Source organism: Peromyscus maniculatus, chromosome 14 (assembly GCF_049852395.1).
Source record: "Peromyscus maniculatus bairdii isolate BWxNUB_F1_BW_parent chromosome 14, HU_Pman_BW_mat_3.1, whole genome shotgun sequence".
Taxonomy (NCBI): Eukaryota; Metazoa; Chordata; class Mammalia; order Rodentia; family Cricetidae; genus Peromyscus; species Peromyscus maniculatus.
Genome location: NC_134865.1, coordinates 1,116,427 through 1,142,481, shown reverse-complemented (window position 1 = coordinate 1,142,481; position 26,055 = coordinate 1,116,427). Strand labels below are relative to the sequence as shown.

At 42.7% G+C, this 26,055-nt stretch overlaps 1 protein-coding gene across 2 annotated transcripts in view; it reads right to left on the bottom strand.

Moving 5' to 3' along the window:
• Map4k5 (mitogen-activated protein kinase kinase kinase kinase 5) overlaps positions 1-22,363 on the bottom strand; it is a 94,389-nt gene extending 72,026 nt beyond the window's left edge. Inside the window, exons 1-2 of one of the 2 annotated variants that reach the window (XM_076550550.1) lie at positions 22,088-22,363; positions 1,855-1,912 (exon numbers count right to left, since the gene is read on the bottom strand). In XM_076550550.1, coding sequence (XP_076406665.1) covers positions 1,855-1,912; positions 22,088-22,348 — 319 coding nt within the window. In that variant the 5' untranslated portion in view covers positions 22,349-22,363. Of the gene's footprint in view, positions 1-1,854; positions 1,913-21,232; positions 21,365-22,087 lie in introns of those variants that run through there. The other variant, XM_076550551.1, reaches the window with a different exon arrangement.
• Between the last annotated feature and the right edge of the window lie 3,692 nt (positions 22,364-26,055).

Below are 26,055 nucleotides of genomic sequence, written 5' to 3'. Positions count from 1 at the left end.
ACCACCATGCATGGTATAGTTCTCTCTTTCCTTGGTGTGCATACGTGTGTGTGTGTGTGTGTGTGTGTGTGTGTGTGTGTGTGTGTGTGCATGTATACAGACCAGAGACTGACAGTGGGCATCTTTTCTGATGGCCTGTCACCTTATACACGGAGGCAGGAGCTCTCTTTTGAGCTTAGAGTTTATTGATTGAGCTAGTCTAGCTAGCCAGCTTGCTCCAGGATCCTTGCTCTGTCCGGATGGTGCTGGGATCACAGTAAGGCCTCCATGCCCACCCAGCATTGAGGGTGCTGGGATCCAAACATTGGCCTTATGTTTGCAAGGCCAGTAATTATCTAGTAAGTCATCTCCTTAGCCTTGATTTTTTTTCCTTTTTATTGAATCAAGTTTCTGCATTATTCACAATATATGGTTACCTGATAAGTGAGACTTGCAGACTTTAAAAATATACTTATTAATGTGAATTATAATGAAAAGTAAGTCACGTATAAGTCAATCAATCAGTACAGAACCCAGCCTCGTGTACTTCCTGTGGGCAGCAAAAGGATAAACATCATGCTTCCTCTTACAGCCCAGCCCAGAACCTAGACTATCCACAGCCCTTGGACATGATGTGATACAATGTGACCCACTATGACCCATTCACTCAAATGACTCCTCCAGGGAAGTCTGTTCATAGTCCCGTCTCTTTAGTTAGTGACATTTTAGAGATCAGTCTATACCATCACATGGAATAGTAACAGAATTCTGAAATATCACAACAATTTCTGTCAGAGGAAAAGGTATTGTGTCATGTCTGAAAATATGATTTTAAACTGTTCCAAAACAGGCTATTTCAAAGTATCAGCTATTTATTGAAGTAATATGGATGATGATCCAAAAATGTATTTGAAATGTAAGAGGTGCTCAAATTAAGAATCCCACATAATTATAACCACATGTGATCACACAGGTCTCCGTTTATGAAGCAGCAAATGAGCAGGACCACCAGACGCTCGCCTCCCTGCTCTACGACTTCCCTCCCTCATCAGACACTGCAGGGACTGGCCAGCTTTATACGGTTTTTGTTTTCAAAACTGATCTCTCCGTGTGTTTTAAAATACACTGTCTTCTGAAATACACGAGGTGCTGATAAAATAAGCATTGAACTGAGAAGTGATTTATGAAAACTGAGTCAATTAGAGAACAGCTTATATACAGAATATCATTATGTTGAATATTAACTGACTTTTCCTTTAAATTCCTCTTTATCAGTACATTTTGTTCTTTCACAATTTCATACATGTATATTGCGGAGTCTGGGCATTCTCTTTCACCTTCTAGTTCTCTCTCACCTCTACCAGCCCTGTCTCCTGCCCATGATCTCTTTCCCTATTTACTAGTTTGGGTTTCATTTAGTGTCCCCCAGAGTTTAATTAGGACTGTCTCTGTGACTTCCAACTACACTTTTTAACAGCGAAAGTTAAAGTTAAAATGTTCACTATAGTGGCAAAAGAAAAATACTTTGTCACTGTGAGTTGATAAAGCTTTTAATTTTTGAGCATGTACATCTCTAATTCCCTTTAGCAACAAAACTGTCACATTAAAAATAACTTTGACTATCTTTGATGCAATTTAATATGATCATATTGGAAATGTTCTACTGACCTGAAAGAACACATAAAGATTTATTTTAGGAAGAAGAAAAAAAAGGGAAAGAAATATAGAATATGCATGTAAGACTTAGAATTACATAAAAAATTGTATAAAGTATTTTTAATACATACCCACACCAGGCACGGTTTAATCCCTAGCAACACACACACACACACACACACACACACACACACACACACAATATATATATATACATACCAGGCTCCAACTTGATGATTTTTACTGCAGCTAATTCTCCTGTATGTACATTTCTGGCCTAAAAATGAAAATAGAAAAATTCAGGTTTGTTAGGTGTATAAATATTACAATATACTGTCCTAAAAACTGCTTATCAACCATGGTTTTAACAAAACAAAACCCCAAATCTTTTTTCCAGTAAAATGGATATAAGTCATTTTCTCATTAAGGAAAAATATAGAAAAGAAACAAAAGTCTTTTTAAAAATGACTTTAGTCCCACTCCTCAAAAACAGCTACTGTTTAAATTTTGTAGTATATTTCTTATAATATTTTTTCTTTATATGTGGGCTATTTTCTCAGTATTATTTCTCAGAAAAAAACTACAGCTGGATGGGGGAGACAGTCCCCGTGTTCTACTGCAGGACACGTGACCACAGGTAATTACGTGTGGTACATTAGAGACAGAGATGACGCGGGTTTCAAGTGACAGGTCGGCATACGCAGCGTACCCATCTGTCAGTCTGACCTCGGAAGTGCATACGATCATCATGTGTCGGCTTACACACTAACAAAGAAGCTGGGCACCAGGGCACACGCTGCAGTCCTAACTGCTGGGAGGGGGGGGGGGGCGCAGAAATGATCCTTGAACTCAGGATCTGAGACCAGCTGGCAGCACAGAGCGGTAAGTACTCAATAAATGAATAAACAAACAGAAATTTCTATACAGCCAAAACCACAAAAACAGAACATTCATGTTTATTGTATACTATAATTATAACCACAAGCCGCTAAAGGAAAAATAAATCTAAATGACTCATATCTAAGCATCCAGAGAAAAAGCAACCTTTCCCGTGCTGACTCCTCCCCATGTATACACGTATGTGACTGTGTGTGCACGTGTGTGATGCAAGATGAGGATCCCATCATAGTCTTCTACAACATTTGCAGTGCTACCTAATTTTCACCAACAGGATACACAATTTATAACTCACTCCCGCTTTTAACACTCTGTAATTATTAACAAAGGAATACATATATCGTAGCTTTCTCTCTACCCATAGCTTTGATTATTACCTTCACACAAATCGTTAGTAGAAAAATTACTATTTTATAATTATCATGGACAAACTATAATCAGTGCTGCAATGAATATCCCTGCAAGTATTTTAAGCTTATCAATATAGTAACCTAGACATAGAATTCTTAGTTTAAAAGATATGTGACTTAAAATGTCTATGCTCCCACAATGCTCTAAAAACTTCAGAAAAGAATATGGCAAGAGAGCCATGAAAGCATCGTTTATTTTTTCACATGGTATCTAACATACATGCTGATTTGAAAAATCTGAATTTATACTCTTATCACCTTGGATGGTATAAGCAGTCTATCAAGGTCTAGTGTAGGCACGAATTTTTAGTGCTTTAAAAATAATATGCTCTCTACCTGCTATGCATAATCTTAAGTAGCTATTCTAAAACAGTCCATATAATAGTCCATTTGCAGTTCCTACTAATATCACAGATGTTATAATCCTTATTGATTCTATACATCTTTTCACTATTTAAATTATTTCTTCCAGATGGTTTCTAAGACAATAGACTTTCATATCAAAGCTTATGAATACTTAAAGCTGTTTACACAGTTAAAACAACGTAAGAATATTATATTCTTATTATTAATATCAGAGCTCATTTTCACTATGACCAGATGCATTCTGTATGTGAAAATTAAATTTAATTACTGATAACATTTTTACTATTATATTAGATTTAAATGACAACTTTTGTCATAAAAATAAGTATTATACGATAGAAGAGGCAAGAATGGTTTTGGTAATTTGCTGGATTGGGTAGATCATTCATCAGATACACACGAAAAAGGAAAGGGACTCGGGGAACGAATGCAGCGAGAAGAATGCTAGCAGAGAGGCCTTCAGAACGAGCTGGAGGCTGAAAGATGGGCAAGATGGGAGAGAGAGACAAGCAGAATGGAGGACGACTGTTATCTTCAACGGCGACGTCCAACACGATGAGTTCACGTGCTCCTCCCGAGGTGAACTGTGACCACTCATTGTAACTCCCTCATCCCTAGCCACCCTACCCCAGACCATGGACATATTTAGAGAAAACAGGAGCACAGACGCTCACAACATTCCGACACCTTCCTTCTGTCCTTGAATAAAAGGACTGACTGCCCATTAACTCAGGTCTTGCAGCTTTTTATCTCTCCTGGGTTGTAGAAAGACTGGTTCATATACACTGAGGCTGTCCTCACGCCAGTGAGACCCGGGTGCAGAAGCCATGGTAAGAGGTTACAGAATGGTAGTTAACTGACCTTTCTGAGACCCAGGTGCAGAAGCCATGGTAAGAGGTTACAGAATGGTAGTTAACTGACCTCCTGAGACCCGGGTGCAGAAGCCATGGTAAGAGGTTACAGGATGGTAGTTAACTGACCTCCTGAGACCCGGGTGCAAAAGCCATGGTAAGAGGTTACAGAATGGTAGTTAACTGACCTCCTGAGAGACTTACTTGGTGGATTATAAAATGTGTTTTAGAAGACAGAGTCCACAACAATGACGGCAATTACACCTGTACTATTTTATGGTTTGCAGAGTGCTTTACATTATTTAATTTATCATAAAAAGATTCAGCTCAGTAAAATCAAATGACTGTCCAAGGCCAAGCTGCCAATGGCAGGGTCAGATTCAAAACCAACCAACTGGGCACCGTGAAGGTGACAGGGCTTCTTTCCAGAATGAGTGTCTCTCTTCCCATTTAACATGTAACAGGTACTTGGTGAAGTATTAACTGTACACTATCTAACATTGATGACTTTTATTGAAAAAAATCCACTAATACAATCATCTTTTACATTGAATTAATGCTTCCAAGAGGATTTTATTTATTTATTCATACACTGATGCATGTATAGTGGGAATAAATGTATGCTAGACAAGCTACATTCCTAGGTCCTTTTAGTGATTTTTAATGTCACAGAATTTGAATTATTATGCATTAAAATCTTTTTAAAAATCTTAAAAGCTAAACTTCATCCACAGAAAATATTCTTTTAAATACACACACACACACACACACACACACACACACACACACACACACACACACACACGCCCGCCCCTTGAAGGCTGGGATAAAATCAAGTTCAGACTGAACTCTTCTCTTAGCCGCCTGGGGCCAACCAGGCGCCCGCACACGTGCATGTCCGCACGTTTCCTGACCTGCATTCCTCCTCTAGGAGGATCTTTTAAACTGTTCACTAGAATTCTATAGAAAACAGGAAATCCTCCACGGACACAGAAGTTTCCTTATTGGGAAGAGGGGCTTAAGAACAGAGGCAACAGAGAACACCAGGAAGTAACACATAAAACCACAGACAGCACTTAAGCAACATGCATACCTGGGAGTCTTAGGTAGGACACACAAGGCTGAATGCATGAGACGTTGACTGACTAACACAATTCCAACCACAAACTAGTCTCAGGATAGTCAGTATTCCAAGTCTTGCTGGTATCTCAAAGCCAGTTAAGTGTGTTGTCCCCAGGACATGAGCCTTTGGAGGAGAGTCATTGGTAGGTACTCTACCAATCCTGTGAATACAGAGAATGAAATGCTCCAATCTCTGGACACTAGGATATGTTATGAGAGTGAAAACACACTGAAGCATTTTTGTGTGTGTGTGTGTATGTTGATTCATTGCTATTTTTATTTCCACAAATTAAAAAAAATTGGGGGGGAGAGGCTATAAAAATTATAAAGATTTTGTTGTAAAAAGAATTAAAAATATGAGTCAGCAAACATGGTGTCCTCTCCATCCCATCTCACCCTCCTAGGTGACTACTGCTGATAGTTTAGAGTTCATGCTTCCAGGCTTTTGATCAGGCTGACATTCTCTCAAGGCTTATTTTTATTATCTGTGTATGGGTGTTTTGTCTGCATATGTGTTTGTATACCATTCACATGCTGGTGGTCACAGAAGACAGAAGAGGGATTCGGAGCTCCGGGAACCGGAGTGACATCTATCGATGGGCTGCCATGTGGGTTCTGGGACTCAAATCTAGGTCTTCTGAAAGTGCTCTTAGGTGCTGAACATCTCTCCAGCCTGGATTAGACTGATTTTTAATTAATAGCACACATGTACAGACATGGGCACTGAAAATGTGTCTGTCTCTCACAAAGCTAAGCAGTCTTAGCATGACCAAGCACTCTCCGCTTTGAGGCAGGTACCCAGCTGAACTGAAGACTTACTGCTACGTACAAATGTTTACAGCAGTCAATCCATAATGAAATTAGGTGACATTCATGATGTCACTCAATAGATACATAGATAACTGGTGTATCTACTGGTATTAAAAAGATAGACGCCAATAAGCCATGAACACAGATGGAGACACCTAAAATATAGATGGTAAACTAAAGAAGCCATTTGAAGAAGGTATAAATATAATATAATAAGCTATACATATAATCCCACCTATATGATGTGAAAAGGCAAAGCTTCAGAAATGGGAAAAAACGACTTCACTCACAACCTCCATACCAAAACTAACCAAACAACCACAACAAAAGCCAAAGTAAATACTGTTTTCAGGTGGTTAGAAGGAGAAATAAATAGGTGGCATGCAGAGGCTTCTTGGGGCAGTCAAGGTGTTGTGTGTGAAGATGTAACCCCAGAAGCACAATGCTAGGAGTAAACCTTTATGTAAACTAAAGGATACGGAAACATAGTAATTATAAGACACATACCACACTAATGCAAGATGATAATAAAAGCTGAAGTTGTATATGGGTTAGGGATAGGAAAATACAGTTCTATGTACTATCTGATCAATTTTGTAAATATAAAAAGTCTACCAATAAAAAAATTAAAATATTTTTTAAGAATATATCTGTTCAGACACATTTTAAAAATCACTTTTTAAGATTGGAACTGTATAAACTGACAACATGACTGCTCTATGGTATGGTTAAGGGGGAGGTTTTATTGTAGATGTGTGAGAGAGAACATCCAGAGGCATCTGAAAGAGTCCAGAGCAGAAAGAGAAAGAAGTAGACTGAACATGGCCAGCAGACTGGCCACGGCCAGGGAAATCTGTGAGGGAGGGGAGAAGAGCAGGGGGTAGAGAACAGAGAAAACAGTGACAGGCAGGAACGGAGCATTGAGAGAGAAAAAAAACCAGAGAGCGACTAGCAGGGTTAGAAAGAGAATGAGTAGCTGTGGGGAGGGAAGCCCATGAGCTGGACGGAGTGTAGGGCAGAAGAGGAGAGGAGAACTAGCATGCCAGCCTGGACTCTGAAATGTGTGGTCGGTACTTGTGATGCTGAGGGGGCATGGGCTTTGATATGCTGATAGGCGCCACAGGTAGCCATGTCCCTTCGGCCAGAAGTAAGGGAAAGGACTCCTTTGGTAGATGGGAACTAGTCTCTCAAGTTCCTGAGGAATGCTGGCTTTTATCTAACCACCAGAAATCCTCCTGTAGCCCAGGTTGAGCTCATTTCTGGATATATGGACAGGCTTTTGGGGTTTGGGGAAGTGGAGTTTCCTTTGGACCTGATAAAAAAGCAAGGTCCAAGGACTGATGCTCCCGCCCCCCCAGTTGCTCAGAAAGAAACACAGCTTTGGAAAATTTGAAAACAACTATGGAACCACAGAAAGATGGTGTTTTAAAACTCAGTTGCACTGTGTAGAAGCCTGAATACATGTAGTTATAGAAGAACACACGGAGAACCACAAACTACAACTCCCACAAACAGAAATATTCAAATGTCAGTTTGTACTTGGAAGACATATTTCTGTCATCTCCAAAGGAAGAACTGATGGGCAAATGTTTGTACTCTGTAATTTTCCAGCTGAATTTTTAAAACAGAAAGCAGTACCAGGCTCTTTTATAATGAAAGGCAAAGAGGCTTGGGGGGAGGGGCGGGGGCACACGCACATGCACACACAGAGAGACTTCAGATTCAATTCAAATCAAGAGATCTTTCAGAAATTTAACTATGTAACTTCACAATATAATTCAAAGGGGTACTGGATTTTAGAATACTGAATTTTAAAGTTCAACATTCCCATGCAACAAATTATTGCCCAGTGTACTTTTTAAACTAACACACAGAATTTGAAGATCTTGCACTGCTTACAAAAGGAACTAAAATCCCACAGCACCTCTACAAAAAAAGCTCGGTGTATTGCTAATTCTCGTTTTAGTAGGTTATTGGTATAAGCAGGCAAGCATGGTGAGCACCCAGGAATCTAATCAATGTAGTTAGTTAGTATAGTTACACACCTTAGTTAATGCTTACCAGCCAGTACTGAGATCATTAGATGGAAAAAAGATAAATTCCTACTAAATAGGCTTTACTGCCCTTCACATTAGATGCCTCATCCTACTCCAAATTAACTTTCTTCTGGAATATTTTTAGGGTCACAAAACTTCATGATGCCAACTTGAGGCTTTCATCTTACACATGCCCTCTTCCTACAAATATTTTTTAATAACTAGAAAATGAGAGTCTCAATATTTAGTAAGCTATCTCTAGTGTCCAGTATTTGTTAGGGTCAGGACTAAAGACCTGAGATTTAAGAACTGGAATAATACTACAAAAATAGCAACATAGCATCTACAAGGTTTAAAAGAGGAATAGTAGCTGGTTCACACACAAAAGAAGTATGCCTCACACTTTAAAGTTCTATGCCCAATTCTTTAAGGATATTATTTTTCGACCAGTTCATTCATACCACAACACTACAGAGCATTTACTAAGTGCCAGGCACTGTTCCAGGTACCAGTGGCATAATAAAACCTGTGCTGTCTTTGGGGACTGCAAACAGATGGTTCTCTTCTGCCTGCCAATTCCCAAATAACCACTTATAGGCTTAAATTAATAATAAATGTTTGGCCAGTAACTCAGGCTTATTACTAACTAGCTCTTAAGCTTAAATCAACCCATAATTCTTATCTATGTTTAGCCACGTGGCTTGGTACCTTTTCTCATTACGACAGTCCTATCTTGTTTCCTCTGTGTCTGGCTGGTGACTGCTGACTCTCTGTCCTTCCTCTTCCCAGCACTCTTAGTTAGGTTTTCCCGCCTAAGCTACTGGCCAATCAGCGTTTTATTAAACCAATTCGAGTGACAAATCTTTACCGTATACAACAGGATTATTCCACAACAGGGGATTTTTACTGGAGGAGGAGAGGAGATATAGACATAGAAGGCCAATACACCATAATATGTTAAATCCTGAGCATTTCAAAGCATGGGAGTGTTCTTGGCCCACAGACAGTAGATTGGAGAAAAAGTTTCCAAGAGGGAAAAATAAATCCAAAATGAGACCATAGAAAAGATTTCCTCGGTGGAGGGGAAGGCACTGTTATAGGGTTATGGGTAGCAGAGTCCCATGCAATAGCCCAAGGACAGGAGACAAGATGGGCAGTTCCAAGAAGTCAACACGTCTGCCACTAACTGGTCATAGCCCATGCGAGGTGACAGGTAAGGATGCTTTGCAGCCCGGGACGGACTGCACCACCTTCTGTTTTTCTGTAGTGATTACCCACTAAATTCTAGACACGAGTCCTTCCCTCCTACAGCTCAGTAAACAACCCCTGGCAGTTTCCTCTCTACCCTACTCCTGCTGCTCTCAACACTTAGTTCCACCTGCTGACCTCTCAATTTCTGATTCTCCTTGCCCAGTGCTGGGGAATCACATGGCGCACCCCCAAGTCCAGTTTACACAGTGCTGGGGAATGAACCCAGGACTTTGTGCATGCAAGGCTTTATCATGAGCCAAAATTATATTAATTTTTGTTTACCTTATTATTTTGAGACAAGGTCTCATCTGTAGCCCAAGCAGGCTTGGAGCTCACTGTGTAGCCTCAGCTGGCCTTGGACTTGCAGTGATCCCTCTGCCTCTGCCTCCTGAGTCTGAAGTTAGTCATGCACTGGCACACCCAGCCTTTCACACATATTTGCTCCCTGTCCCTCAACCTGCCCATTGCAGAGATCCTTTCACTGCACCAACGAAGCTCCATAGTTTTGACGTGCCTGCTTCCACACAGTTGAAGAAATCTGGACAGGAGAATCCTGTCACAGGAGAAGTCTGTACTTGCAGGGTTTCTCCCACAGTTAGGCAGACCAATTCAGATTCTCTAGCCAGAATCTGAGCACATGATTTTTTTCAATTTTATTTATTTATTTATTTAGGTTTTTTGAGACAGGGTTTCTCTGCGTAGCTTTGCGCCTTTCCTGGAGATCACTTGGTAGCCCAGGCTGGCCTTGAACTCACAGAGATCCGCCTGGCTCTGCCTCCCAAGTGCTGGGATTAAAGGCGTGCGCCACTACCGCCCGGCTTTCAATTTTATTTTTTTAATTGAAAACAGATTTTTTTCATACAATATATTCTGATTATAGTTGCCCCTCCCCCAACTCTAAAACCATAAAACCTGGAGCCATTTTATACACACACACACACACACACACACACACACACACACACACACACACACCCATAGGGTATGGGGGGGGGAGGCTCAGACAAAGCATTCTGAGATCAAAAACAAAAACAAAAAACCAAAAACCCTCCAAAATTACCATGAGTTTGTTTTGTGTTGGCCATCATTGCTGAGCGCAGGGCCTGGCCTTAAGAGTGGTGAGCCTGTGAGACCACTGGAGAAAAGTAAGCTGTGGTCAAGTGGAGAAGGCTTAGGGTTAGGTAAGGGAACTTGTGTCCATTTCTCCTCTCGGTGCGGGGACCCCATCTGGTGCAGACCCCGGACCCGGAGGACATGATTTTATCTCCAGGCAACTAAAGCCTTCCATTTAGTCTGCTAGGATGCTTGTTTGTCCCTGAAAAGACTAACTCTTCTAATGTGGACTGCTTTTACGGAGAGGCAGGCTGCTTCGGAGGATCATCCAAGTTGAACTCTTATCTGGAGGTCGCAAAGGCTTACCTTTATAACCATTTATTTAGTGTGCATTCGTGCGCATGCACACAGTGGACAATTTACGAAGTTGATCCTCATGGTGCTGGGGACGGAACTCAGGTAGTCAAGGTGGCAGGAAGTGCTTTTACCCAACAAGGATCTTGCTAGCCAGAAAGGGTGTGACTTGTAAAGTAGGAAAGATACCGACTTTTAGTCACTGCTGATGGGTCCAACTCCTTTAGAGACAATGGTCAAAATTCACTAAAACTTTAAAACAACATAGAAAACTTAATTCTAGAAATGTTCTTAAATAATTAAGAATGCATGAAAAGAATTTGCTCGTGGGTACCCACCACAGCTTTGTTTATAAGAAGGAACTACAGAATGCATTTAAAAACTACCAGGGAGGCCAGAGAGATGGTTCAGGGTTTAAGTGCACTTTGTGACCTAGCAGAGGACCCAGGCTGGGTTCCCAGTGCCCACATGACAGCTCACATCCATCTGTAACTCCAGTTCCAGAGGATCCGACTCTCTCTTCTGGCTTCTGGTGTCAGGCATGCACATGGTATACATATGTGCACACAGGCATTCACATATATATATAAAAAATAAAAACACAAGTTTTTAAAGGGGAAAAAAAACTAGCATGGCATGGTGGTGCTATCTGTAATCTTAGCACTTGGGAGACTTAGACAGGAAAACTTGGAGTTCAGGACTAACCTGGACTACAGCAGGATACCCTGTCTTACAAACAAACACACACACACACACACACACACACACACACACACACACACACACACACACACACACGAAAAAAATTATACAACCATATAAAGAAATAATACAAGAAATTAAAAATGTATATTTACTGAAACTAAAAGTTTGGCACACTACTTAAGAAACATCCCAAATATGTCTATACAACTCATATTTTAATGATTATACATGATGTCTAGGCTATCATCTATACCTATTGTTCTAGTTTGCTTTCTGTAGCTGTGATTATACATTCTGACCAAAACCAATTTGTGGAGGAAAGGAATCATTTGGTTTACAATTCCAGGTTACAATCCATCTTTGAAAGAGGTCTGGGCAGGAGCTTGGGCGGGAACTGAAGGAGACATCACAGAGGAGCCACGCTTACTGCTTGTTCCTTAGCCTCTGCTCAGCTGCATTTCATACACATCCCAGGATCTGAGTGGGGCGGGACCGCCCACAGCGGGCCAGGCCATGCTACATCAATTAGTGATTAGGAAAATATCCCCCAGACGTGTCCACAGGCCTATCTGATCTAAGCAATCCCCAACTGAGACTTTCTCAGATATTGTACACGGGTGGTACTCAACCTTCTTAATGCTGCAACTCTTGAATACAGTTCAAGTTCTGGTGACCCCCTAACCTCAAAATTATTTCATTGCTACTTCATAACTCTGATTTTGCTACTGTTACAAATTATAATGTGAATATCTGATATGCAAGATAACTGACCCACAGGCTGAGAACTGCTACTCTAGGCTGTGTCAAATTGACAACTGATAGGAGACCTATGTCCTTAATAGGCATATTTGAAGTATAGGATGATATTTAACAATGTCTAACTGCTAGTAAAGAAAACACAAGGAAATTCTCACTGTTTCAGTTCTCTAAAACGAACCTATATGACTTAAAAATTTTTTACGGTAGTAAAGAGAAAACAACCTACCCACAGGCAAAGAAAAGAAAAGCCACACAGACTGAGTCCTACAGTGAGCCTGCACTGCTGCAGAAATACCCACGAAGGCCCAAGCAGCTGCCACAGGCTGGAAAGTTCTCAGCCATTCGGTCCAAGTTGCTTGTTTTACAATGTACTAATCCACGCAGGGCACTTAACACACACTGGGATCCCACAACTCAGAAAGTGGAGGCAGGAGGTCTGAGAGTTTGAGGCCAGCCAAGCTACAGAGTAAGACCTGTCTCAAATGTTAAAGGTCACACACACACACACACACACACACACACACACACACACACACACACACACGGTTGATTTCAATGACAAGGAGGATTAAAGGGGTGGGGAGGAAGGTATGGGGCAGCCAAAGCGGGGTTGGCAGTTGCATGGGTGAAGTCTGCTCAGACAGTCCTCCTTTCCTTAGAGACAGACAAGCACCCTTTGCTGCGGAATCAGGATTTTGTCTAAAATGCTTAGCATTTTGTTTCGTTTATATTTGCATTTACAACTAGTCTATGGGTCCCAATAACTTCAGTAACAGTAACCAGAAATCCAAAATTCCAAAACAGAGGGCAAAAGACAGCAAGGCAGGCAGGGGTCCAACCACGCCAGAAGAGGGGGGCAGTCTCCTGGCAGTGCTGCTTGGATTGTCTGGCGGATAGCAGCAGTCTGGCTAGGAAAAGTAAAGACACTCTGAGCCGGGGCTGAGCCTGGGAACCATCAGGGTGAGAGATGACCACAGAAAATCCAGGAGGAAGTGCTTTTACAAACTGGTGCTTATGTGCATAATCAAACATTAGTCCATAAAACCCTACACCTCTCAGCGGGGGAGGGAGCCTGCCAAGCCTCACCACAATTTGTATAGAGCTTATCATGTACCAGGCAGTGTGTGCAGGGCCGTGGATTTAAATGTTAACTAGTGAATGAAAAGATGCAGTTTCCAGGAAACCTGGGATAAAGACAAAAAGCAGAAACTCCAAGACTAGGAGATCTAGATTCAAGTCCTAAGAGTGTGCCATCTACCAACAGGGCAGAAACCAGTTTCTTTTCTGAGTGAAATAGGGATGAAAACACGTCTGTCCCACCTACTTCACAGGATTACTTCGAGAAACAAATAATGTCCTGGAGGGTTATGCAAACATTAGTCACTCTTAGTCACTGTAATCCGATTTTATTTTTAAAAAATGTTGGAAGGTGGGGGCTACTATGATTCATGAGCTCAAACACCTGTGAGGATAGACCCGGCCATCAGACATCTGAAAATCTCCCAGAGAGATAGTGATATTCAAGAGAAATAGTTACATCAGCCATACATTTTTGCCCTTTTCAAAGGTCATGCACTTTCTTCACTTTAACTAGTACTTTGCAAAATCAGGAAGCAAAAGCCTTCTAAAAGTACTCTAAAATGCACAAACAGTGAAAATGGTCCAAAGCCCCAAGAGCAAGTGCTTTGCTCTGGTTCACCTGGTGTTGGGGAAGTTCTCAAATCGCTAAGGAAGCCCTGAAAACACAAGTATCACTTTTAACAGGCTTCATCTTTCTTTTCATGTGTTCTTGGCCCCAAACCACAATTTAAAGTTTAGAAGTGAAACTTTTAATTTTTGAAAGCAAAACTGAGGGAAAAAAAAAATCAGCTAACCTGCATTCTATCCTACATATCTTCATCAAAACCACTGGAAATGCTCCAAGTAAAAATGCTTAACTTGTGTAGAAAAGGAAGTAGCTCTGTGCAAGGCTGGGGTGACATGTAGTTGTAGAATCTGTGTCCCCACGCTGATGACCATCCATCTCACATCTATCTTCTCCATGCTGAAATACTTGAAAGATTTCTTTCCTAGCTTTCACATTTCTAGGCAAGCAGAAAAACGTTTTGAAATAATTTGCTCCCAGCTATGGTTCAGAGACTCACACCCATCATTGGAACCATGTTTTTTTTTTTTTTCAGACAGTTTTAAAAAATACTTATTTCAGAACTGTAATAAAAATAAATACTAAGTAAGATCTTAACCAGATGACTTGTAAAATAGTAAACAGTTATAACACTTCATCTCAACAAAACATGTTTTATTTTCATAGTAACAGACTATGTAATATAAGCTCTACTTTAAAAGCTTTCAATAAGGTATCGCAGCTTAACAAAAATGTAATTTAGGATGAGATTTTGGAAGTGCATTCCTTCATCTCTTACTGTTAGCCTTACTTCCAAGTTACCCTCTAACTCCAATGTGAAAACCAATGTTCTCTTCAATGTAGCCACCCAGGACACCAAGAGAACACACTTTAATCATGTCCCATTCTCTCTTAACTTCAGGGTTGAGGCCATTAGGTACACTGACAGGCTTTATTAGATGTAAGGATGAGAGAATACACATAGAGCAGGACTAAGAAAAGACTAAGACCTGTCTTTGCCTACAAAATCAGGCTTCAAAGAGTAACACAAGATTTGGTCATGCAACTAGTGAACTTTATTTAACAACATGAAATATTTATATTAATTACAATAACTTGTAGTTCTTCCCCAAAAGTTGTAAGATGGCAGTTTCTGTCTTAGCTCCAGTGCTGGCCCCTGAGCTCACAATTTAGCTGTGGAACCAGACTCAGGTGAGTCAACAGAGCAGAGTCGTATCTCCCACCCCTGAGTCCTCAGATGAGCACTTGGCTAACTCCCTCACTCCAAGGCTTTGCTCGAATCTGAGCATCTCAAAGAAGCTGATCCTGACGATGCTGCTGATTCCTCCACCTGCCTCCTGCATCCCTCCCAGGCATTCCAGATCCCCTTAACCTGTTCACTTATTTCTTCCTCTTCCTCTTTAGTGGCTCCAACATAACACACATGTATTGTCTCTCTCCTGCATGCTAGAATATCAGTTCCATGACGGTGGCAATCCTTACCTTGTTCACTTGACGTGCCCAAGGGCAGTGTCTGTTCTATAAGGGACCCTACAGAAACCTGTAGAAGCATCCCCTTCACCTTGCTCTCCCAGCTCTCCATCACTTCCTCATCAATCAATGTGCCTCACCCGAACCATCTCGGGGAAAACGGGCTGGCACTCACTGGAGGAGCTGCCTCTAGCCATCCACCGAGTGGGTTCTGGGCTCAGACTCAGCTCCTCAGGTTTGGCAGCAGGAGCCTTTACTTGCTGAGCCATCTTAACGGCCCCACACCTCCATTCTTAACAAACCCGTGGCTTTCCATGACGACTACACTGCTCTCTTCTTCAAGGTCTATTTACAGGGTGGGTGGTGGTGGTGGTGGTGGCGGCGGCGGCGGCGGCTCACGCCTTTAATCCCAGCACTTGAGAGGCAGAGGCAGGCAGATCTTTGAGTTCAAGGCCAGCCTGGGCTACAGAGTGAGTTATAGGACAGCCAGGGTTACTCAGAGAGACCCTGTCTCAAGAAAGCAAAACATCAACAACAACAAAAAACCAACAACAACAACAACAACAACAAAAAACTCTTTATTAAGCAGATACTGTGTGCTGGCACCACGCTAGGCTAACTGATACAGTGGTACATGTAAGGTCACTGTTTTCATGTGGTTTCAATAATAATAATAATAGCTATTATTATAATTGAAATTTAATAAAAATTATTAATAAAATAATAATAGTAATAATTGGAAGACCGCCATGTTTCCTCATTACAATCAGGGCAGCTGGAAGCAGGAAAGGACCTCCTTGGGCCCTGTTTCTTCTGCGCCCTTGCTAAGGAGAGTCTCCTTGGCTCTCCTAAACACTTCCTGGGTGACCTCACTACACATCACATGCACCGAGATGACTCCTAAACCTGTATCCCCAGTTCAGAGCTCCCAGGGCTGGAACCCCATTTCCTCCTACCCAAGAGACACAATCACTTACACAATGTCTGACGGTCAAACCCAAACCCAAATTCAGATCACAGAAAATTTGTATTTCCTGTTAACAGTAACAAAACTGTCACCCAAGACAAACAAAAGCAAACAAACAAAACACTTTAAATGCCACCAATTACCTTCTCTTTCTCTTACAGATCACGTGTGTTTTTAAAAAACCAGCGTATAAATCTGAACTCAAATCCATCACTCTTTGGTCTCCTATACCAGCATTCAAACTTACATCAACTCTCATCCAGACTATTCTCTCCATTCCAACCACTCTGTATTATCTACCGTTATACCAAGGAAAACTTCCTCCTAAAATACTTCTTCAGACTACAGAAAAAGATACAAATTCCATCTCAGCAGCATACAAGATCTGCCATTCTGTCTTTTTCTGCCCTCATTACCAACTCTTCTGAAAGGCGTGATGCAAGGGACCTGGGAGGATGCATGCCCATCAAGACTCATCAGGGCTTCCCCCAGTCCCTAGGTTCCTAGGTGCTTGCACATAGTAGTCCAACAATCTGAAATCTCTTTTCCTATCTCGTCAAGCTAATAACCAATCTGCATAAACAACAACGACAACCCCAGAACTCCAGTTTCTGACTCTTCTGTTAATCTTCCTCAGCTGACCACCCTGCCCCATCCCTACTGAAGACAGGGTTGAGTATTTCTTCCATATCTGTCATGGCACTTATCAATTACTGAATGTCTCCTTTCCTGACAAATGACACACTCCTTCTGATAGTATGCTTTCTCTTCCTCAGGCCTGCATCTCTAGACCTCAGCACAGGTCAGCACTCTCTACCACTATCCAGTGCCGGGAGGCACTAAGCTGCTTCTTTACAATGGATCCTAGCATAGGTTTCCAATGCCTAAAGCCAGTCCAGAATCCTGACTGTGGGCTGGCGGGAGAGAAAGGGAGGCCTTGAAGAAAAGAGAGATTCATTACCGCAGCTCTAACACATCTAATTCCAGAAGAACCCACAGAAATGGTGACCGTATGACAAAAGATTTCTATACAAATTATGTCATTTGTAATGGCAAAAGAATCTTAAAAATTGGAAATAACTAATGTGAAATTCAGAGATTCATTCAATGGGTCCTTTTAAAAACAGCAATTTTAAAGAAAACTGTTGGTCATTCCAAGCACATGCTATATCATGGCTGGCATCACAAAACAATGTAAGTCAGAAACAGATTCATTTAAAAACACTTAAAAGGCCTGGGGGGAAACCCTATATTATTAGCAGTATTTATTATTATATCCAGGCAACTTACTACCACTAATATCATTAAACAAATATTTCCCAAGAATCGTTCTGTTTGCTATCGTACAGTCGTCCTGGAACTAAACATGTCACACTTAGATGATCAATTAAAGAATAAGAGTTTAAAAGAGGCACCTTGGTGCCCTACTCTAAATTTACATCCTCCAAAAAGTGGAAAGATCTTAGAATTCTCTGGAAACTAAACTGGAAGCAATTTTGGTACAAAATGGTAGAACAGCTCCGGCTGCTGGCTGTGAATCATGATAATGACCCGCCGACCGCTCAGTGTGCCCAAATCATCTGTGGACAGAAGGTAGGAGACACTTATCTTCAGAGTCCCCCTTCCTGTTAGCAAGTGTTCAATTTTACAAACAGGATCTGCCTCGATGGAACTCAGTCCTTCGTCCCATCCACCACATTCTTCTTCTCTTCTGGGATTGCCCCGCCACCACTTCCTGCTCTGTCCACAAAGATTTCCTGCATTTAGCTTAATCTTACATTCCTTTTCTTTCAAGCAGAGAAGAGCCATTTAGGATGGAGTGTGCACCTCTTAGGGAGTTCTAGGAAAGACCAGAGGTTCCAACAAACCCTGTGTGTTTGCAGGGTGTGAAAATAATTCACAAAGAATCTCAAGGCCTTTTAAAGTTATTAGTTCATAATATAGCTCAGGTATAAAAACAACCTAGGTCCAGTAAGTGGTGGAAGGGACTACATTATTTTTCACCGTGATTATTTTACTAGTTTGTATCAGGAATGGAAAACACTTTTAAAGCTCCCTAGGATTTTCAGTTTCTTAAAAATACACAATCAAAATATAATCACTCTGCCTTAAAAAATTCCACAGTTTCATGTTCTAGGCATATGAAGGAATAAGTATAAACTCACAAAATTCCACAGGACTTAGATCACTGACAATAAATATGCCATGAAACAGCTTTTCAGAGATGTTTTCCCAGGGAACACAAGTTATTGAAATTTGTAATAAAAACAGGGATATAGCTACCACAAAGAGCAGTGCAGGATACAGAGAACTGTACACACACTGTTGTGGTGTCAAAATTCAGTGCTCAGACAACTCGGTAACAGACTCACCTGGAGTCATTTATTCCTTTGTCTTCCCCTGTCAACCTTCCAGGGACCATGTACTCTCTGTGCCCAGCCTAATTCTAGGTGCTAAGATACAACAAAACGGGGGTGGGGGGTGGGGGGGTGTTCTGTGTCTGTGAAGTATTTCACTGGACCAAAACAGACAAAAGAACAAACACCGTGTCTGCCAGCAGTAAGTACAGAGATGGTCAGGTACTCTAAAAGGAAGGCAACAAGACACTTACTGTCTGGGAAAAGATGCTGAGCAGAGGAAGCAGCAAGAACAAAGACTCCAAAGTGGGAAGATGTTTATCGTTTAAGGAACAGCGAGCAAGCCGGTGTGGTCAGAGCAGAAAGGGAGAAGAGAGTGGTGGGTGAGGCTGGAGGTCAGGGAGGGAGTATGGCTTTCCTGGACAGCAACAGTGGTAACAGGTGGAGAATGGGGGAGGGAGGTGATCCCGGGTAATTAGAACAAAACCAAACAGAAGGCAGGCCACATGAATGTCTAAAGGCCGTTTGAGACTCCAAGGCTGGCCTAGCGTGTGAGGAGAATACATATGATGTGAGCTTGGCTGGGAAAGGTGGGAGGCTGAGGTGGGAAGTATTTCGCCTCTGATTGTCCGGTGTAAAAGGGAGCTGCAGGGCCAGGAAGCAGCTGGAGAAGAAGCAGGCAGTCAGCTGTCCTTTTAACACAAACTCTGCTCTCCACAGGCAAGAATACAGTCCTTCCAGAGAGCTGCTCTGGTCCTCTGTAAAGAAAACCGTGGAGGTCTTGGCAAGATCCTTTGGAAGAAAATATTCCCTTTAAATTTCTGTAGTGGGGGGGGGCAGTGTGTGAAGCAAGAACTAGAATTTAGATTATTGTATAATTACATGAACAGAACTGGTCTAACTTACAGTGAATCATAAGACAAAGATGATTTAGGATGGGACTGAGAAAGCAAACAGGAGTTTCTGTTTCTTAAAGAGCAAGCGTTTCCTAAATGCCCAGATAACCAAGGATGCACTAACTACTCCAATTTACATAAGGAAGGAGAGTCCTTTATAACTGTGCACTTTGCATCCGAGGTATTCAAGCCCAGCGTTGGGGCTGCGCTCACTGGTGGAGCAGCCCAGTATCTGGAACACTGTCTGGTTAGACTCAAGTGCTGGTTTTTATGGTGGTAAACAGCCTCACCAGAGAGCCCTCACCTCAGAATCAGTGCTAGTGGTATCCTGACGTCACCCCCAGGTACTCCTAACAAAATCACTCAGAACCAAGTAGAGAAAAGAGATGTTCTCCTTGCATTGGACCACCTGAGCAAGTCAACATACCTCAGTGGAACCAAGTGATGGCTCCTGAAACAAGCCATTTGGGCTATATATGTAGATTGCTTTTTGGAACAGACTGATACATAGGTCAAAATATCAAGCTGCTGCAAAAAGAAACTTTTTCTTAATACCCATAAGGAACGGCTTGCAGTAAGTCTATCCTTTGGGGACAAAGAACAAAAGCCATAAGAGAATCCTGGACAATCTTTTCCTTCCGAACCCTTCCGGAACATAGCTGACTTAAGAATCTGATGTGCTTTGCAACGGCGTGGCTTTTGCTGTTGTTTTTGTAATGGCAAATTACGAATTATTATTTATCTTAATATAAGAGTGCACTAAAATGACAGCAGGTCTTATCTACTCAGGGTTATGGAATGCTATAAATCCCGAAAAGAGGAATTGCTGGAGTAGGGAAACCCATTAAGTTTTATTTCTTATTACCAACCAGGCAAAAATGCTTAAACTTCTGCCAGGTGAAAAACATCTTTAAATTTGTTTAAATTTAATTGCATTTTACTTATTTATTGGGTGTGTGTGTGAGTGTGTGAGTGTGTGAGTGTGTGTGTGTGTGTGTGAGAGAGAGAGAGAGTGTGAGAGTGAGAGTGAGAGTGTGGGGTGGGGGGCATGCGTGTAGAGGTCAGAGGACGACTTGCTGCCACCGGGAGAACCCGAGGACCGATCTGGGATCGGAAGGCTTGGCAGCAAGCGCCTTTTCCTGCTAAGCCATCTCACCAGTCCCTAAAAACATCTTCCTACAGGCCGTCACGTTTACACACCTATCGTTCTACTCCAGAACCAGACTGCTTACAGTTCACAATTTACACCCAGGTTCCACAGTGCTTTTTATGTCAAGTTCATCCATAACAATAACTGAGACTACAAGTGTCTGGATTTGCAATATTCTCTCCCGTCTACCGCCTTCCGCGAAGCATTTTTTTTTTTTTCCGCGCTGACACCAGAACATCCTTCCGAGTAACTTCAATACCAAACAATACGCCTTTTTTTTTTTAAAAAAAAAAAAACAAAACCACAAAAAAGCCCAGCCGCGGTTTGGAAGGTGCGGTTAGCCCTCTCCCTGCCCGTCGGCAGCGTTAGAAGCGGTGGGGAACCCAGGGTGCTCGGAACGGTGCCGCGGGGGTCCGGGCCGCTTCCTGGCCGGACGCTGCGGTCCGGCGCATCCCGGGGGGGGCGCCGCACGCTCGCAGGCCGGGGCCCGGGCCTCACCTTGTACACGTCCCCGTAGGTGCCGCTGCCGACCCTCTGCACCAGCTCGTAGTCGTGCTGCGGGTTCCGCCTCAGGATGTCGGCGACAGGCCGCAGCGGGGCCTCCATCTTCGCGGCGCCCAGCCCGGGGCTCCTGCCCGCGGCGCCCGGATCCCGCTAACGAGGGCGCGCGGCGCTTCCCAACATGGAGCCTCGGCGCGCCGCTGCGCCTGCACCCGCGAGAGCGAGCGAGCGAGGGAGCGAGCGCGGGGGCGTCACGGGCCGCGACCCCGGCGGCCTCCGGGCCTTCCCCGGCCCCGCCGGGCCCCGAGCCGTCCGCACGCGAAGGGCCGCCCGTTCCCGGACGAACACCGCGCCGGAGACCCGCGTCCGCTCCAAGTCGGCCGTGCGCACAGTCGCCGCCGCCGCCGCACCACGTTCCCCACCCGCGGCTGCGTCACCGGGAGACACGTTCGCGGCCGGCGTGGATCGAGCCGGCCCGCCCGAGAGCACAGGCCGCAGGCCCAGAGTGCCGCCCTGAGGCCCGCCGAGCGCACGACACCCTCGTCGCCGTCGCGCTCCGCCTCCCAGCGCCTTGCGGGGCGCCCGGGGGCGTTCGTGCGGCTTCTGACCCGCCCAGGCCTGGCCGGGATTCGTCCGGTTGCCCGCGGGGACCAGAGGAGGAGGAGGCTTGGATGCAGGCCGCGGGAGCGCTGCCTTCCTAGTTCTACAGCCGTCAAGGTAAACTGAGGCCGCCCGGGCAGGAGGTGGGGGAGTGCCGGGTTAACTAAACGCCGGCACACCCGACTGCACCTTCCTGTTTTACAGACTGTTGTTCCCCGTGGTACCGGTTCTGAGGCTGGACCGCACACCTACCTGCACAACCTGTCTTCCACCCGGGTTTTCCGACCCATTTCTGAAAACCCCCAGTTCCCACGAAGTTCCGGTGGTCTCTGGGCACCACCGCTGTGATGCAATTGTCATGGGACCAGGAGTTCTGGAGATGCTAAAAGAAAGCTCGGGCTCTGGGTCTGGTTCTGGCTCCAACACTTCCCATGTAGGTGATCTGGGACAAGGAATGCTTGGCAACATCTCAGTGTCCTTATCTGTAGTTGGGAGAAGATGAGGTTTTTGCATTTGGCACCCGGGAAATGTTTGTAAAGCTTTCTGTAAAGAGGATCATCAAACGTAAGAGGTTTTTGAAACGCTTAACAATCCACAGAATGTTGAACAGGAATCAAGAGAAGTGGTTTGGTTAATGTTTCACAGTCTGTTGAGTTCCAATCTTGTTCTGAAGGTTGAAATTAAGATACCATCTTTAGGTAGACGGGTAAAGTTATTTCTAGAGTCCTGCAGAGATTTTCAGTAGAAAAACCAGATAAGGACTGAAGAGATGGCTCAGTGCTTAAAAACACCCGCTGCTCTACAGAGAGAGGACTTGGGTTGATTCTCAGCACCTACACAGACTCACAACTGTCTGTAACTGTTAAGTCAGGGGAATCCGACGCCCTCTTCTGGCCTCTGCAGGCACCAGGCACACACATGGTGTACAGACATACATGCAGGCAAAACATAAAATTAAAGAAAAATTTAAGAAAAATTGGAAAAACCAGGTTGATAATTGGCTACTGTATGTTTAATGACTGGAAAATTACAACAAGTTTCAGATGGTGTGTGGCTCCAGACACAATCCAATTCTGTTTTTGAGAAATGTGCTTCTTATAGTCAATAAATGAAGAAATTAAATTAACACCTTACTAGAACAGGGAATATATGCATTTTCTTGTGTTCCACACACAAAGGGCACTTATTTAGGGAACATAAGTAAAGCCCAGGCTTACATGCTCCAGGGACAAAGCCTGTGTGTGCTGCCTCGAAAAAAAATTGCTGAAGAACAGTTCTGTCTTTCAAAGCTTCTTGGCACTTGTTTTGGTGGGCACATACTTTTGGCTTCGATGACTCAAAATCGCTTCAAATGTTCAATTGGTATCTTAGTACTTGTTTACTGTCATGGATTTATGTTGGTCATGTAGTCAAACCCACCCTTACCCACTCTGAGACTAGGCTCGTTGTGGGGCATTCATGGGTTGAGGGGCATTCATGGGTTGAGAGCCCTCCACCAGACTGTCCCCAGCATAATCAGGTAAACTTGGAGGGTGTAAAATTGGAGGGTGATGGGAAAGCAGCCTTCCACGGTCAGGGTCAAAAGGGGAGCATTGATCCTTTCTCTAGCATGAAATGTATTTGTCCTTATTTATGTCTACGTTATCCCATAGAGAGTTTGATCGGCTCACACAAGATACTTATTTTTACACAAGATAAGAATAAGTGAGAGGAAACTGCGTGAAATTTGAAAGGGGGGAAACAGGAAACTAGAACAATGCAACCAAAAAAAAAAAGTGCAGAAGGTTTGATAGTGGGTTTTTTTGTTTGTTTTTGAAATAAAGATGAACAAGCTGATCATCCCTGATGCTAAGGCCTCAGAAAAGTTTCTCTCCTAAGCTGTCACAAAGTGGAAACTCCAAATAACCAGTCTGAGACAAGAATAAATGCCCTGTGACAACCCTTTAATGTATTATTTTTGAAACACAATATTTAAAATGAATTAGGTAATAAAGAGTTTGAAGTCACAAGTGGAGATGTTGTATGTGGCCAGTAATGGCAGATCCATATGCTTCGACCATCAACCATGAAGCGGATATCCCGGGAAGCCAAGATCCCGAGTGGTGGTTAAAACAGTGTCTGCAATAATCATTATTTTACTTGTACCACAGATGATGCAAATAGGAAAACATTTGCTTTATACTAACTCGAAAGGAATTTTAAAGATTTTTCTTTTTCAGAGCTAGCTGAGTTAATTTTAATAAGATCAGCTGATAAAGGTTGTTTGTTAAAGAAATTTAAATTCAATTTACTTATGAACAAACTATGAATAGGTTTAGTTTGTATATTAAACAATTATGCATATAATTTCAAGGTTAAAAGTTATATAACAGTAAATCATTGGAGCTAACATTGAAAGAACTCCTACAAATTGCTCAGTTTTATAATGACAAGATATGGAATGAGAAGAAACATGAAACATGACTTAAGTATCTCATTCAAAACTAATATATATGTGTGTGTGTGTGTGTATATATATATATATATATATATATATATATATATATATATACACATATACACACACACACACACACACAATACTTGACATGAAAATGTTTTCCAGTTTTGAAAAATTTTATTTTTGATAGAATTTATTTTTTTGGTGGGGGGCAGTGCTAATGCCAGTGTGTGTGTGTGTGTGTGTGTGTGTGTGTGTGTGTAGGTTGGAGGACAACTTGTGGGAGTCGATTCTGTCTTTCTACCATGTAGATCAAGCTGAGGCCATCTGGTGGAGGCAAGGGCCTGTACAGGCTGAGTGTCTTGCCTCCGTGTTTCCAGCTCTTTCTCTGTTCCATGTAGCAAACGGTGGTGGTTTACTGTCTGCTTGTAATGCTGCCCTCTCTTAATCTTCTTCAGTAACGTGCTGCTTGTGATTGGTCATCCTAAAGTCAACTTGAATTTTAGCCAAGACTAAATGACAACAAAAACCAAGGCCTTGGAATGTTTTACGTTTTATGTAGCTAAGGTTCAAATTTATTATCCAAGCAAAACTGGCTTAATAAAATGCTAAAATTAGGCTGCTGAATGTGGTGGTGCACGCCTTTAACCCCAACACTCAGGAAGCAGAAGCAGGCAGAGCTCTGTTAGTTCCAAAGCCAGCCTGGTCTGCAGAGTGAGCTCAGGCCAGCCAGGGCTACACTGTCTTAGAACATACAGATTTTAGCAATGTAACATCTCTACCCACCCCTCCCTGGCTCCACCCTGGGCTGTTTGAGACAGGGTTTCACTGTGTAGTCCTGGCTGGCCTGAAACTCACAGAGGACCAGCTGCCTCTACTTTCCGAGTTCTGGGATCAAAGGTGTGTGCAGCTGCAGTATTTTTATATGATTAAACAAATAGCTCCTTGTAGTTGTTAGATATCAATCTAACAAATTAATCAGTTGTCAGAAGACATTGTGACAATTATGATCTGAATTTTTAGATAGTTGATATTAAATCATTCTTTCTGTTACTTGTTATAAGGAGAAGTCTTTTAAGGAGAAAACCATATTTTCAAAGTATAGGGTGGTTCTTATAGTTTGTCCTGGCTAGCACTAGAACATGGACTTCGTTTAGAATTCAGATCTGGTCACTGTGATGTAAGTTTTCAGAAGATATGAAAGTGGTTCACAGATAATGCAGCTGGAATTATCTTTGGACATGTTAAGAAGCTGTTTCTACTATTTTAACCAGGGGGTGGCTTAGGGGAGTATACTGGGATTGGAAAAGGGGTTTCCTTCTATATTTGGCTCACAAATTGTTCTGTCTGAAAATTCAGTAGCTAAGAGAAGAAAACAAATTACAAATAATCTCCTGCTGTTCCTTATCTTCACTTTGTAACAGGTAAAATGTTTGGAAGGATACCCAAAGGTTGCCTTTATATCACATGGACAAGAATTGTGAGCAGAAGAGGCCATGGTGCCTGGCTATGGCCCTATCTTACAGCTACCCCGCCCCCTCTTTGGAGACAAGTGCACTCCCTCTCTCTCTCTCCCTCCCCCCTCTCTCTCTATATATGTGTCTGTCTATCTATCTATCTGTCTGTCTATCTGTCTATCTATCTTTCTATATCTATCATCTATCTATACATACATACATACATACATACATACACATGCATACACACCTCTGGCTGTCCTGAAACTCGTTTTGTAGACCAGTCTGGCCTCAAATTCACAGAGACCTGCCTCCCTAGTGCT